General features: G+C 34.0%; 1 protein-coding gene across 1 annotated transcript; it reads left to right on the forward strand.

Moving 5' to 3' along the window:
• Nucleotides 1–466: 466 nt before the first annotated feature.
• LRRTM4 (leucine rich repeat transmembrane neuronal 4) lies at nucleotides 467–5582 on the forward strand. The gene is made up of 2 exons (XM_003586636.6): nucleotides 467–1235; nucleotides 3014–5582. The coding sequence occupies exons 1-2, from the start codon at nucleotides 1232–1234 to the stop codon at nucleotides 4564–4566; spliced, it is 1557 nt and encodes a 518-aa protein (XP_003586684.3). The 5' UTR covers nucleotides 467–1231; the 3' UTR covers nucleotides 4567–5582.
• Nucleotides 5583–14100: the final 8518 nt, after the last annotated feature.

The raw sequence follows: 14100 nt of genomic DNA on the forward strand, positions 1-14100 counted from the left end.
TGCATTAGAATTCTGCATATATGGCTGATGAGATTCAGTTTAGGCTGTTTTTTCTGTTGAACTCTTTGTCCATATGAACAATCAAGAAAGTGATGGATATATGGATAATGAACAACAGTCTGAATGAAGTTATTGAATAAAAATAAATGTAATTCAGCTAAAAAGAGACTATTTCTTTTTGTGTTTTGCTCAAAAAAGATGTGTATTTAAAACAAACCAACATCAACAAAAATAAAAAAATAAATTATTTCTACTGTTAAAAAATATATATCCCCTGTGATGCATACAGGAAAAATATCAGGTCAAAGTAACTAAAAACTACTAATTGTTTAATATTTACAGAGGCAGTATTTTACTTAATATTTGATATCACTGAATAAAGCTCTTTGGCATAAACCTTTCATAATATATATTATCAGAGGGGAAAAAAAAAGTGATCCTGTGCCTTTAATTTCCCTTTCTGAGAGAGGGAAGGCTGCACACCACTGACAGGCTCACTTGTTCCCGTCTTTAATGTGCAATCTGTTTTCTCCAGCGGAGGGCACTCAGTGTATCACAAACTCAAGCATTAGCACCAACAAGCTCTGAGCATCATCAGTCTCTGGAAAGCCTTCTGAATTAGACAAGGGCTGCCTCTCAGCACAGCTACAAAACACTTTAAACCTGACCAGCTAAATGGATAAACCTAGCCTGCATAGCTTTTAAACTGGGGTCTCATACAGCACAGGAGGCCTACTTGCTGGAAGAACTGAAAATCCAGAGGATGAATTGCTTTATCTGGGAATGGCAAAAGCCAGCACAATAAGGAATGCCAGGTATTCTGAAGATTTTCTTTTTTTTTTTTTTTTTTCCTCCTCTCTTTTTACAGAGAAGTTGGTTACCTTCGAGATGGGCTGTAGCTCTTTTGCACAGATTGCCAATTACTGCTGATGGATCTCTGGTGAATTACACAATGATGCTCAGAGCCTAGAGGCCCTCCCCCACCCCCCTACTGCTTCCACCTCCCTGCCCCCCATCCCACCCCATGCTGAATTTTTTTTCATGTACATATATATATATTTTTTTGTCTGTCCTCTCCGGGGAAGTTTGTGTGGGGCTACTAGCTCACATGCGGGATCAGAATTGTGTGAATGACAGCCGCACTGTGTCATGAAGGTGGTGGTGGTTTCAGCACGAGAGACCAAATAAGAAGAACGCTGAGAGAGGGGGGATCCGTTTTGGATGACAAAGGATGGGTAAGTGAACTTTTGTTGTTTCCTTCTTAGCAAAGCTGATCCTCTTGGCTTCCTATTCTCAGTCGTGGCATTAGCTGATAAAAAACATCAAAACAGGCAAAAAGCGGCAGCCTTGGAGTTTGCCAGTTGACTCACTATAGTTGCTATTATATTTTTAGATCATTTTCCTTTATTTTTTTAAACTGTAAATGCATAACACGGACTTAAACAGACTCTGGAGAAATATCTTTATGACTGTTTCTTCCGTATGCATATCCTTGCTTGGGAATTGAGCATGAGATAAATGATATATTTGCTTCTATTTCTTGATAATATTAACCACGCTTGTATTTCTGGTTGCTGTCAGGAAGATTGTCAACACTTTACTGCGTGTGTGTAGGGGTGGGGTCGTTACTTTATCAGAGGTCGCACAAGGGCTTGTTTTATCTTTGAGGATGAATACTCAACACAGCTTCCAAATATCCAGCAGTCATTTGCCAGTCTTATTTTTTCAAGTGTGGCTGGCTTCCCCCGCCCCCCCACCCCTTTCTCCTGTCTGGGAGAGCTGGAATGTATTTCAATGAGTCTGTAGCTGGCAAGAGGGCAGAGAGCAAGATGGGGTTTCAGATTAAAAAAAATAAATTAATTCGTTGAGTAAAAGAGTTTCTTTTCTTAAATTAAGAATTTGGCTGATTGCCTGTAGTTTAAAAACATGAATATTTAAGATTAATACTGCAGCACAAGGTACTTTTTTTTTCTCACCACTAAAAAATAATAAATCTACTGTTGACAGAGGAAAGAAGTCCCTTAACATGCTATGACTTGGAAATGCAGCATCAGTGCCAATAGATTGCAACTTTGCAGATTTTCTGAAGTTAATGAAGGTAGGGGAGAAAAAAAGTCAGTGAGAAATTTGAGCAGTTTGGGATGGGAGAGGTTAGTAGTCTGCTGTTCTCTCTTTTGGAAAAGCATCTGTGTTAAGCATATAATAAAAACAACAAGTACTTCACAAGATTATTTTGTATTTTGTGCAAATATTTAATAGAAATTTGATAATCATAACTTTGGAGCATTCTGTGCTATCAGTAGTTAGGACTCTCAGCTGGTGATCACTGGGTAGGAGAACCTTAGTAGGAATCTCTTCCTGAATGTTGAGAGCTTATATGCTTATTAATACATTGACAGTACTCCCCACTGTTACTAGTCTGCATACCACACTTCATTGGTTGTGTATACTGGTCCCAGTCAGAGCTCCTATATGGTTACCTCATTATGCAATAGGGATGCAATTTCAAGCTGGGCAAACTTGGGTTACCTTGACAATTTACCGAAGCTCCTTTGCCAAAACACAGCCTCTTTGCTCAACTATGAAATATGTTCAAATATAGGGTTTAGTAAGTCACATTTTTCCCATTACCAGAAGACTTAATATTCTTCCTTTTGGTATTGGTGTTTAACAGAGTGACTAGCCAAACGTAGATGTCATTAAATGTTGTCATTATGTGATAAGATAGGATGGATGTTTTCCAGTGTTGATGTGCATATGAACTCCTGAAACTCAGGAAGCTGTTCTTAGTTCTATGACACTGTGGCAATTTGGAAATCAAGGAAGAAAGAATGAAACCTAAATAGTAAGCATGCAATACTGAAGAAAATAAGGCTTTAAGTGTCAAATACATTGTTCTTAAATCAACTGTTCCATTACTACACTAGATGAGATGCCCCTGATATTGGTAAGCTGGTAGTGATTTACATTAATAGCTTTACAATGTGCATTTGTCTTCTTTTTAATATTGTAGGTTTCCATTTAATTACGCAGCTGAGAGGCATGCGTGTGGTGCTAGTGCTACTTCCTACACTGCTGCTTGTTATGCTCACGGGGGCTCAGAGAGCTTGCCCAAAGAACTGCAGATGTGATGGCAAAATTGTGTACTGTGAGTCTCATGCTTTTGCAGATATTCCTGAGAACATTTCTGGAGGGTCACAAGGCTTATCATTAAGGTTCAACAGCATTCAGAAACTCAAATCCAATCAGTTTGCCAGCCTTAACCAGCTTATATGGCTTTATCTTGACCATAATTACATTAGCTCAGTGGATGAAGATGCATTTCAAGGCATCCGTAGACTGAAAGAATTAATTCTAAGCTCCAACAAAATTACCTATCTGCACAATAAAACATTTCACCCGGTTCCCAATCTGCGCAGTCTGGACCTCTCCTACAATAAGCTTCAGTCATTGCAATCTGAACAATTTAAAGGCCTTCGGAAACTTATCATTTTGCACTTGAGATCTAACTCATTAAAGACTGTACCAATCAGAGTTTTTCAAGACTGTCGAAATCTTGACTTTTTGGATTTGGGCTATAATCGTCTTCGAAGCTTGTCGCGAAATGCTTTTGCTGGCCTTTTGAAGTTAAAAGAGCTCCACTTGGAGCACAATCAGTTTTCCAAGATCAACTTTGCTCATTTTCCACGTCTCTTCAACCTCCGTTCAATTTACTTACAATGGAACAGAATTCGCTCCATTAGCCAAGGCTTGACATGGACCTGGAGTTCCTTACACAACTTGGATTTATCAGGGAATGATATCCAAGGAATTGAGCCAGGCACATTTAAATGTTTGCCCAATTTGCAAAAATTGAATTTGGATTCCAACAAGCTTACCAACATCTCACAGGAAACTGTCAATGCATGGATATCATTAATATCCATCACTTTGTCTGGGAATATGTGGGAATGCAGTCGGAGCATTTGTCCTCTATTTTATTGGCTTAAGAATTTCAAAGGAAATAAGGAAAGCACCATGATATGTGCAGGACCTAAGCACATGCAAGGTGAAAAGGTTAGTGATGCAGTGGAAACATATAATATCTGCTCTGAAGTCCAAGTGGTCAACACAGAAAAATCACACGTGGTACCCCAAACTCCCCAGAAGCCTCTGATTATCCCTAAACCTACAACCTTGAAATCTGACCCTAGCCGGTCCACCCTTGAAACACCAAGCCCTTCCCCGGGGTTTCAGATTCCTGGCACAGAGCAAGAGTATGAGCATGTTTCATTCCACAAAATTATTGCAGGGAGCGTGGCTCTCTTTCTTTCAGTGGCTATGATCCTCTTGGTAATCTATGTGTCTTGGAAACGCTACCCAGCCAGCATGAAACAACTTCAGCAACACTCTCTTATGAAGAGGCGGCGGAAAAAGACCAGAGAGTCTGAGAGACAAATGAATTCCCCTTTACAGGAGTATTATGTGGACTACAAGCCTACGAACTCTGAGACCATGGATATATCGGTTAATGGATCCGGGCCCTGCACATATACCATCTCTGGCTCCAGGGAATGTGAGGTATGAACCATGATCCTCCTAAAAGCATTTCCACTGCGGGGAAGGAGAGGTAAATGTTTGAAGCTCTAGAGGTGTCTCTAATCGCTAGAAAGATTAATGACCCTTTTGCTTTTGGGTTTTGCTCAGTGTGCAAGGTTACTTAATTAAATTACAACCACGAGGAAATTGACTGCTCTTTTTCTTTTTCCTTAAATGGTTGAAACTTGAAGGAAGTTCATTCAAGGATGAGATTAAGTCGGAATAAAGCACTATGTTAAAGCATCTGTTTTTTTTTTTTTTTAAACAGGTTGTGTATAGGGGTTGGACTTACAGACACACATACACACAAACAAAACTCTTTTCATCCTAAAATTTATGTCTGGTTTTTGTTGTTTGACTTTGTAATCTAGTAAAGGAGGGGCTGGCTTAATTTAAAAACAAAGTGATTTTACCAAAATTCCAGGAGGTAATGAAGATTTAAACCAAAGAGCAATTTACCCAAGGGTTGATTTTGTTGTATATTTTTTACTTTTAATTAAAGCATGCAACAGGGATCTCACAGGGATAACTGTTTCTATGTTACTTGCCACTTGTTTATTATACCAGCATAGAGAATGTCAGGCCTATTGTGTAATTGTATTAAGGCATTAAAAGATGTCTTTTTTCCCTTCTTTCCTTCCTTCCTGCCTTTCTTCCCTCCTTTCTCCTTTCCTTCCTTTCTTTTCTTCCTTACTTCCTCCTTTCCTTTCTTTTTTTTTTTTAATTACTGGACATAGATCATTTTCAAAGGTTTTTTAAGTGCTGGCTATATGTATGTAATCAGAATGAAACTTAAATTCCACGTTTTAGCTTTTCCCTGGTAACTAAAATCAGGTCATGATATTGTGGGTGATTTAGCAATAACATGATGACAAGCATAACAGAGACTGTTTGTCAGTGTTGTTGTCACCCCCAAAGACATAATGTAGATTCTTGTTACACTAATCCAAAACTAAGTGATGCAAATATTTATAAATAAAAAGAGGAGATTTGGGTTCTGAGAATTTTCCCTTTCTGTAACAATCATCTCAAATGAAGGTGTTTCGTGTTATACTATTTTCATGAGAATAAGTTTGGAGTCAGTGTATTTTAAAGATCACAGATAGGAATGTATTTAGAGAAGAAAAATAGTCACAAATTTCCAACTTGTTAATAAGTAATGGTGGATGCCAATTATTCTTTATTTGGTAAAATTAATTAAAAAGTACAAAGATTGTGAGACTGCCAAAGCCTTGTTACTAGAATAAATTAGTAAAGAGAGGTAAAGTTCTGGCTCTGTGTCATCTTAATATCCAATTTTACATGATTACTTTCTCAAAAGAAAGTTTTAACAAGCATTTGAAGACTTTGCCCTTTTTACTACCAGTTATGAAGTGACTTAGCAGCAGCAGCATGAGTGTGAAAAATATAATTTGCTCTTTTATGATACATATTCCAAATCTTTCCACAACCCAAACTTAAGAGCTAATGAAAATGTTTTCAGACAAAGTACTGAGTTTGAAATTATCTCCAACTCAGTGTAATTTGAAATATTGAGCTATTCTTCACAAAGTTTATTTTCTCCTCTTACATATGATTGTAAATAAGAAAAGTAATCCCTGATAATAAATCCCTAAGAGAAACCTGTACAAGAAATTGTCCTTAAAAATTAAAGAGAATACAACATTTTATATAAAAATCTAGCAAGTCTTGATGTTTTTATTGCAAGGTAGTATTTATACAATATTTGTGAATATTAGTAAAGAAAGTTCATTCTGTTTTATTCTAGATTTGGCTTGTATTTTGAGATCCTCCTAAAAGCTAGTAATGTAAAAAGAAAATTTAAATCCAGTTCCATTCTTTCATTTTCTCTTTGAGTTTGTATTAGCATGGTGATTTTTATTTAAAAGAATCACCAGGAAAGATTCTTAAAGAGCTAGCATTTCAAAACAGTAGTTCTAAAACTTTTCCAGAGGTCTTAAATCCCAGAGACCATCCTTTAAAGACCACAGGCATTACCATGATTGAAACGAAATAAAAACATATTTCACTCCGTAGAAACGTGTTTTAAAATGCATTTTGATATTATATATGTTCCGTAGAGTTGTGTTTATGGTCATGAAATCGCGGTGACATTGTTGGGGATGGGTGTGGTGTTACAGCAGTAAGTAATGAAAAATTTAACTAAACATTGTAATGAAGATGTTCAATTGAAATGGTAGCCCTACTGAAATAGATCAAGCTCTTAAAGTAGAAAATGGTAAGCTATACATCTGAGATCATTAACTGCACTTTTGAGTGTATGGGGTTCAACAAAGCTACATTGAAATGAATATTAATTTATTTTGAAACACAAATACACAGAAACAAACAGAGCAACTGCCACTCCTCCTTGCCCAGTTTATTATAGTTACAGATGGAAATAAGAACTGAGGAAAAGTAGATTCTTAGAAAGTGTTATGAAAACAATAATTTTCAATGTACTTCTATATCAACCCAGAGTAAAATTTCTTTTGTTGAGAAAACTCTACAAAATGAAGCCAAGAGAGAGATGTGATTTGCCCAAGTTTATGGCATTTTAGGACAGTGGATGTACCTTGAGTTTAGGTCTGGTGGTGTTTTGACAAACCTCACATATCAATAACTTTGAAAAATAGAGAACCTTAACATTTATGGTATATTTTTTTGAGGTAGGCTTTGTTATTCAAACATTAAATTACCTAATAAAGCCATAAATATTTAACTAGAGAACTTAGCACTAATGCTAATTTCTAAGATAGTGCCTTGAAAAAATTGCATTAAATTGAAAATTTTACTTACATAGTTGATGTTACCATCGATTATCATGGTCTAAATATGGTTAAAATATTCATTTTGTCTATTCTCTTTAAGAAGAAAATAAAAATATTAACATTCCTCCTTAGAATAATATCTATGACCCACCACACATATATGGCATGTGATCTATAAAGTAAATAATTAAATAATTTTGGTTCTGTTCTTTATGAATTTTAAAGGTCCAAGTGCACATTACATGATAAGAATCTGAAGAATATTATAATAATTTAAACAGTTAAAATTTATTCTATCTATAAAAGAATAGAGTAGATAGAAATGAATAATTAAAGATACATGGCAAAACTCTGATAGATTCATCTCAATCATACCTTGAGTGGATCAGTGTGCTTGGTTGCACTGAATCATTCAACTTGTTCTCAACATGTGTTCAAAGAAGGGAACTTAAAACCAAAAGGATACAGCTTTGTCTAAAGATTAGTGTCTTTGACAGAGAAAATTGCAAATACTTACTTTTGAAAATAGCTTGTGAAACTTTGGATAGCTTTATTGCATAAAAAGATTACAAAATTATAAAGTTACTTCATTCCACATACCAAAATTTTACTTACAGGTTATACAAAACAAAATTTTGAATACCTGGTTCTTCCAAGATATGTTTTATCAACAGAAAATAGTAAAAACTTTTATACAATTAATCATCGTGAATATAAACCTAGAGAGTTTGTCTTTTGAATTAAAATAGCTGAAATTAGTAAAACCTTAACATGAATAAATGTGGTCTCTAGAGGGATCCTGCATTTTAGAATGTTTTAAAGGAGAAGTAATTGAAATATAAAGTTTAATGATCCCATAATGCTAACAGTGCTGCCATTAGAAAAGTGGCAATATAGATGACATTAGGTATATATTTTCCAAATATTTAATATTTTGGTTATACTCTTTAAAATAAAACTGTATTGACTGTCATTTGGGCTTATATTATTTCTTTCACTGCTGTGCAGTGGGTAGTGTAGACCATTTCTAATAATTTATATTTATTGAATGTATTAAGTCAGGTCCAAACTACTGATTTAAAAGGGCATATTAACTTCTTTCTTCACTGTAGAAATTGATATTTTGAAGTATATTGAATGAATTTCCAGGAGCTAAAATTCATAATATATTCAAACAGGATTCTAAGTGAAGCAGGCTCAGAATCACTAAGTTTAATACCCTTTCCATGAAGCTATGGAAAACAAAGTTAATTTTGTTGGCTGACTACTACTGTGTCATATTAAAAAGTTCCAATTGAAACTATACTTTGTATATTTAAAGAGTCTATTTATGCTTGTGTGTGTGCGTGTATGTATGTGTTTGTATTATGTAATTAAGTATATGTGCTTAGAGACAGAAAAAGTATATCTTGTCCATTCTGAACACGTGAAATACTAATAACAAAAATTTGGGTCATAATTACTGGAATTTGTTAGAAAAATACTTCTTAAGATAAATGTTTCATCCTCTCTAAAATTATACGTGTCTTATGTCCAGATATTCTAATGTTCTTTTTTGAAAAAGCAGAATTTAAACTATACAATATCAATTTTGCTGTGACTTTGGGCTAGTCATTTCATTTCTCTGTGAACCATCACTGAATGAGTGTATTCACCTAGTCGAGTATATCTCAATTCAGATTATTCCTAAGAATAGTCAACTTTGTAAAATCTCTGTGATCATTCCCAGGCTTACAAGAGCAAGATGGGATGTGGAAGAAAAACTGAGCTATTTGTAATCATCATCAATGAGAAAAGAGAGAATATCTTGAGTTAACTAAAAAGTGGCATGCTCAGGTGAGCAGCCATACAATTTCTTTATGCTTGAAGCGAGCATATATACATGTGAGCACACACACACAAATTTATATGTATTTTAATTTCTTCCAAGTAACCAGTTATTTTGAAAGCATTTAAATATGACTTTAAAAAATATACTCTTTAAATTTGATCCAACTAAATTTCATTCATGAATATGTTTTTTATTAAAGTCTGCAAATAGTACTGGTGAAGAGTGACAGCTGCCAGGAAGGCCTGATATGGCTAATTTAGGAATGATTTTTAAGCTGACAATAAAAGGTTCAATTCTTTTTGCTAGAATTAGTTTATATTAGCATCTCATGAACAAGGTTTTAGTAAATGGTTTCTCTTTAAGAATCCAAGTTGAGAAGTCTGACTCTGGTCTTAGGAATGTATAGCTTTTCATACACCCAAGTATTTATTAGATGACTCCAGACTTTTTCTTCTTGTGACTTTCCTATATTCAGCAAAATCTCATCATCCTAGTTCTCAAGAATTACATTTATAGATAGCTTTATGCTTTGGAAGTTGTTCAGAAATATTAGCATTGGGTACGTGGTGACTCATCAGAACTTGCATGTCTCTAGAGTTTCATGAATCACTAAATCAAAATGAGACCAGGCACTCACCAGTATATATCACCAGACACTGATATACACTTTTGAAAGTTTTGAAAAATCACTCTGTCTTTTGATCAGTGGAGAGCATAAAAGAGATGTTGAATATGTTTTAAAAATTAAAAGTGCTTTTTATAGTACCAAAAGAACCATTATTCATTGGGTCAGCTTAATAAAATCTCAATATTCTTAAAATGAAAGAGAAATTGTGAGGGTATTTTTGTCATGCACTCCATAAGCCAATTAAAATTTTAACAGTTAATGAAGATTGATAAAAAGCACAGTATTTCCTCAATATCGGAATCATTGACTTTTTAATAAACTGCTTTAATATACATGAAACTGCTCGATATGTACAAAGGATATGATTTATATTCCTGAGTAGTTTAAAAGTAATGGTTAAACCACCAAGAGAAATTAAGGTCCTTTAAAAGTAAGATATTTGATTTTAAGACAGAGCTTACATATTTTAATACTTGTAAGGTTTGAAAATGAAATGATGGCAAAAATAATAAATATTAATAAAAGGTTTAAGTAAGAGTGAGAATGTAAAAAATTCTGAAAAAAATCCATCTCCAAAAATTATGAACAAGCTTGACGAAAGGCAAAAGCTAAACAAAACTGATGCCTGGATATCAGATAATGAACATGTGTATAACTAAATAAGATTATGACATTTAGCATTATTGTTTGTATATGAAAATAATATATTTTAATATTATATACATAATCTTATTAAACATAAAGAAAAATAACTTTGAAGTATAATTGCTTTTAAACAACCATATGACATTAAAAACCCATATGCCCCACATACATATATTTTTAAAATACTGAAATGTATATTGCAAACAGATTGTAGATTAATTTATATTATACTTTTGAATGAGCCCTGTTCTTTACTAACATGTCCAGTATACCTGAATTGCCTCAAAAATAATTATTTGGAGGAGATATTAAAAAAATATAATGGCATCAAAATAATTTTGTTTCTTTTCTCATTGCCTTAATGCATCATGATGGTTTTCTGAATTTTTGGATATCCATAGAGCATATCTCTCCTTTGCCTCAGTCATTTATATATTCATTGAATTCTCAGACTTTAGAATTAGGGATAAGGATGTAAAAACTGAACTTAGGGTAATTTCTTTGGTTTTCTTTTCTTTTTTTTTAAGTCTTCTAGTATATAAAAAGTAAGGTACAGTAAACATGTTTGAAACTTTGATTTTAAAAGAGCATTTTAAGATAAAGAAAGTATAGCTTCAAAATGAAACTTCCTAAACAAATTTATGATTACCATTTTACCTACTATTTTAGTGGTTAGGATCTTCAAATTTCATTGAATTATAAAAACTAAAAATTGTATTAGTTTTTTACAATATATTTGAATATTTGAAACAGACAAACTAAAATGAGTACAGATGAATTTGTTTAAGAAAACTCACTCTTTTTTTAGAATATTGGTAACCAAGCAGGGCTTCCCTGGTGGCTCAGCTGGTAAAGAATCTGCCTGCAATGTGGGAGACCTGGGATTCAAGACCTGGGTTGGGAAGATCCCCTGGAGAAGGGAACAGCTACCCACTCCAGTATTCTGGTCTGGAGAATTCCTTGGACTATATAATCCATGGGGTTGTAAAGAGTCAGACACAACTGAGTGACTTTCACTTTCAGTAACCAAATGTATTCCAAAATAGAAACATATAACATTACGAATTGATGCCATTTTTGAGGTCACTTTTACAGTTAGAGCAAAACCATATAGACCTTAATCTTGGCACACCAAACGATTCCAGACAAAGAGGGAAAATTCCTGAAATTGTTTTATTTTGGAAAATCAATGGTACTTAATTAATTTATTGTTGTTCAGTGGCCCAGGTGTGTCCAACTCTTTGCGACCCCATGGACTGCATCACACCAGGTTTCCTGATCCTTCACCATCTCCTGGAGTTTGCTTAATTCATATTCACTGTATATTTTCTTTTGAAAAGATGACAATTGCTGTTTTCTGCCTTCTTTTAAAGTTAAACATCATCAGATAAATCTTTGAAATTATACTGATTTTATTAAAATAAACAAGAAAACATCTTTGGATATAAATTATATGCTTGCTTTTCAATTTCTCCTTCTTCCCTTAAGTCATGTTTACTGAAACATTTCTTTTTTCATTTTCTGCTGGCTATCTAATATGCTGTGCTAGGAATTATTAAAAGTTGATTTCTTGTTTCCTTTAACTGACTCCTATTAAATACATTTACGTGCAAATGAAGCCCTGAAAATATTGCTTGTTTATTTCAGCATAAATTTGATCATGATGCATTTCACTGTTATTAAGTATTGGATATTTATTATTTTAAATTAATGCCAACCATTGTTAAATATTCCTAATAAGACTAAAAAAAGAAAATACTAGAAATATAAAGTAATTATGTTTTTCTTTTTTGGTATGGTAGCTGTAGATGAAAAATTGTTATTTTCTTCTGTGTTTATAGTTCTGTAAAAGTAATAGCAGAGAGGTCAGGCTTAAATACTTTAGGTTGATGGTCAAACCACAACATGGACCAAAATTACATTGATTCAGTAGTTAGATAAAGGGGTGAAAAAGAGGTCTCAGAAATTTGGTTTACTTCTATAATATTGGACAATCAAATATATATCTGACCTTTCTGTGATATAATTTTTCCATCTATTGAATTGGGATGATAACTTTCCAACTAACTTGTTGAAGTGATTAATGACCTTCTATTCGAAAACCACTCTGAAGTATTCCATAAAAAATTTTTCAGTGTAAATATAAATGATTATTAGCCATAAGCCCTATTGTCTACTGAAAAATTTAAACTACAATGTGGCTATATTATTTTCATTGTTATTATTAATTATAATGATGGCTATAATATAGCCTTATGTAGAAACAAGTGTTGTGGTTTAATAAAGTGTGGTTTTAATAAAGTGAATAATAAACCTGAATTTTCAGTCCCTTGTCTGAGCTGTAATTTAGTTTGGGTACCAAACATGCTAATATTTAAATAATACTCAGGATTTCTAAATACTCTCTTGACTGAACGTTTTTTCACCTTTCAAAGAAAGCAGCATTCACAATTCATTTTTTAGTAATGGAGAAGGCAATGGCACCCCAACTCCAGTACTCTTGCCTGGAAAATCCCATGGATGGAGGAGCCTGATGGGCCACAGTCCATGGGGTCGCTAAGAGTCGGAAACGACTGAGCGACTTCACTTTCACTTTTCACTTTCATGCATTGGAGAAGGAAATGGCAACCCACTCCAGTGTTCTTGCCTGGAGAATCCCAGGGACGGGGGAGCCTGGTGGGCTTCCGTCTATGGGGTCGCACAGAGTCAGACATGACTGAAGCAACTTAGAAGCAGCAGCAGCTAAAGAAGAAATGGATTATAGAAACAACTTATAAATTTTCAATCTAATCAGCTATTGCCCGTCAATTCATTTTCATAACAGAGGTAAATTTAATTTCCCCAAAGTTTTTATCGATGACAAGTGAGACTCTTCAAATAATATGTAGGGTATTTCTTTTGAATAAGTTAATATGTGATTTTATGAACCCTATATTTCTCTAGTTGTATACATGTATGTACATATACACACATACATGTTTAGTGCTTTGATGTGAATAGTAAGTCTTTATTTTGGTTGAATAAAGTATGAGCTCTTATTTTTGCATAAATATATGGTTACATATTTCCCATGATTTATGATATATTTTAAAATGAAAAACATTTAAGTTTTCACATGAAATATTATTGTGTGCTATAAAATAAAGGGTACCACTTAGCAAAAACTGGCAACCTGCAGACAAAAGAAAAATGCTAGCATTACTAGAAAAGACAATAAGTTGTTTTCTCTGTGATTGAGAAGGTGAAATTATTACAAGTTGGAGATTCTTCCAGTTAACGAATGTTTCTTCCAGTTATATATTCTAGAATGAGGGAAGTAACTACATAATGGGGTTGCAGACCCACTGATTCAACTCTGAAATGTCTTGAGCTACAAATCCGTTGCTTTCATGACCCCTACTTTGACTGGAGGACCACAGTGATGTTTGGGATCTCCAGGTTAGTGTCACTTTGGAGTTGACATTCCCAGGAATTACCAAAAGTCTGTTTACTTCACTTTCCCAAAAGTACCGTCACCTTGGTAAATAGCTGTATGTACACATATGTTGATTCACATTAGACTTCTGTTCACCGGACCTAGTATTCTTCTACTTATACAGATCAAGTAAGAATTTAGTAGACTATTGGTGTACTGGTTTTTTTCTGAG

This window comes from Bos taurus, chromosome 11 (assembly GCF_002263795.3).
Source record: "Bos taurus isolate L1 Dominette 01449 registration number 42190680 breed Hereford chromosome 11, ARS-UCD2.0, whole genome shotgun sequence".
Classification (NCBI taxonomy): Eukaryota; Metazoa; Chordata; class Mammalia; order Artiodactyla; family Bovidae; genus Bos; species Bos taurus.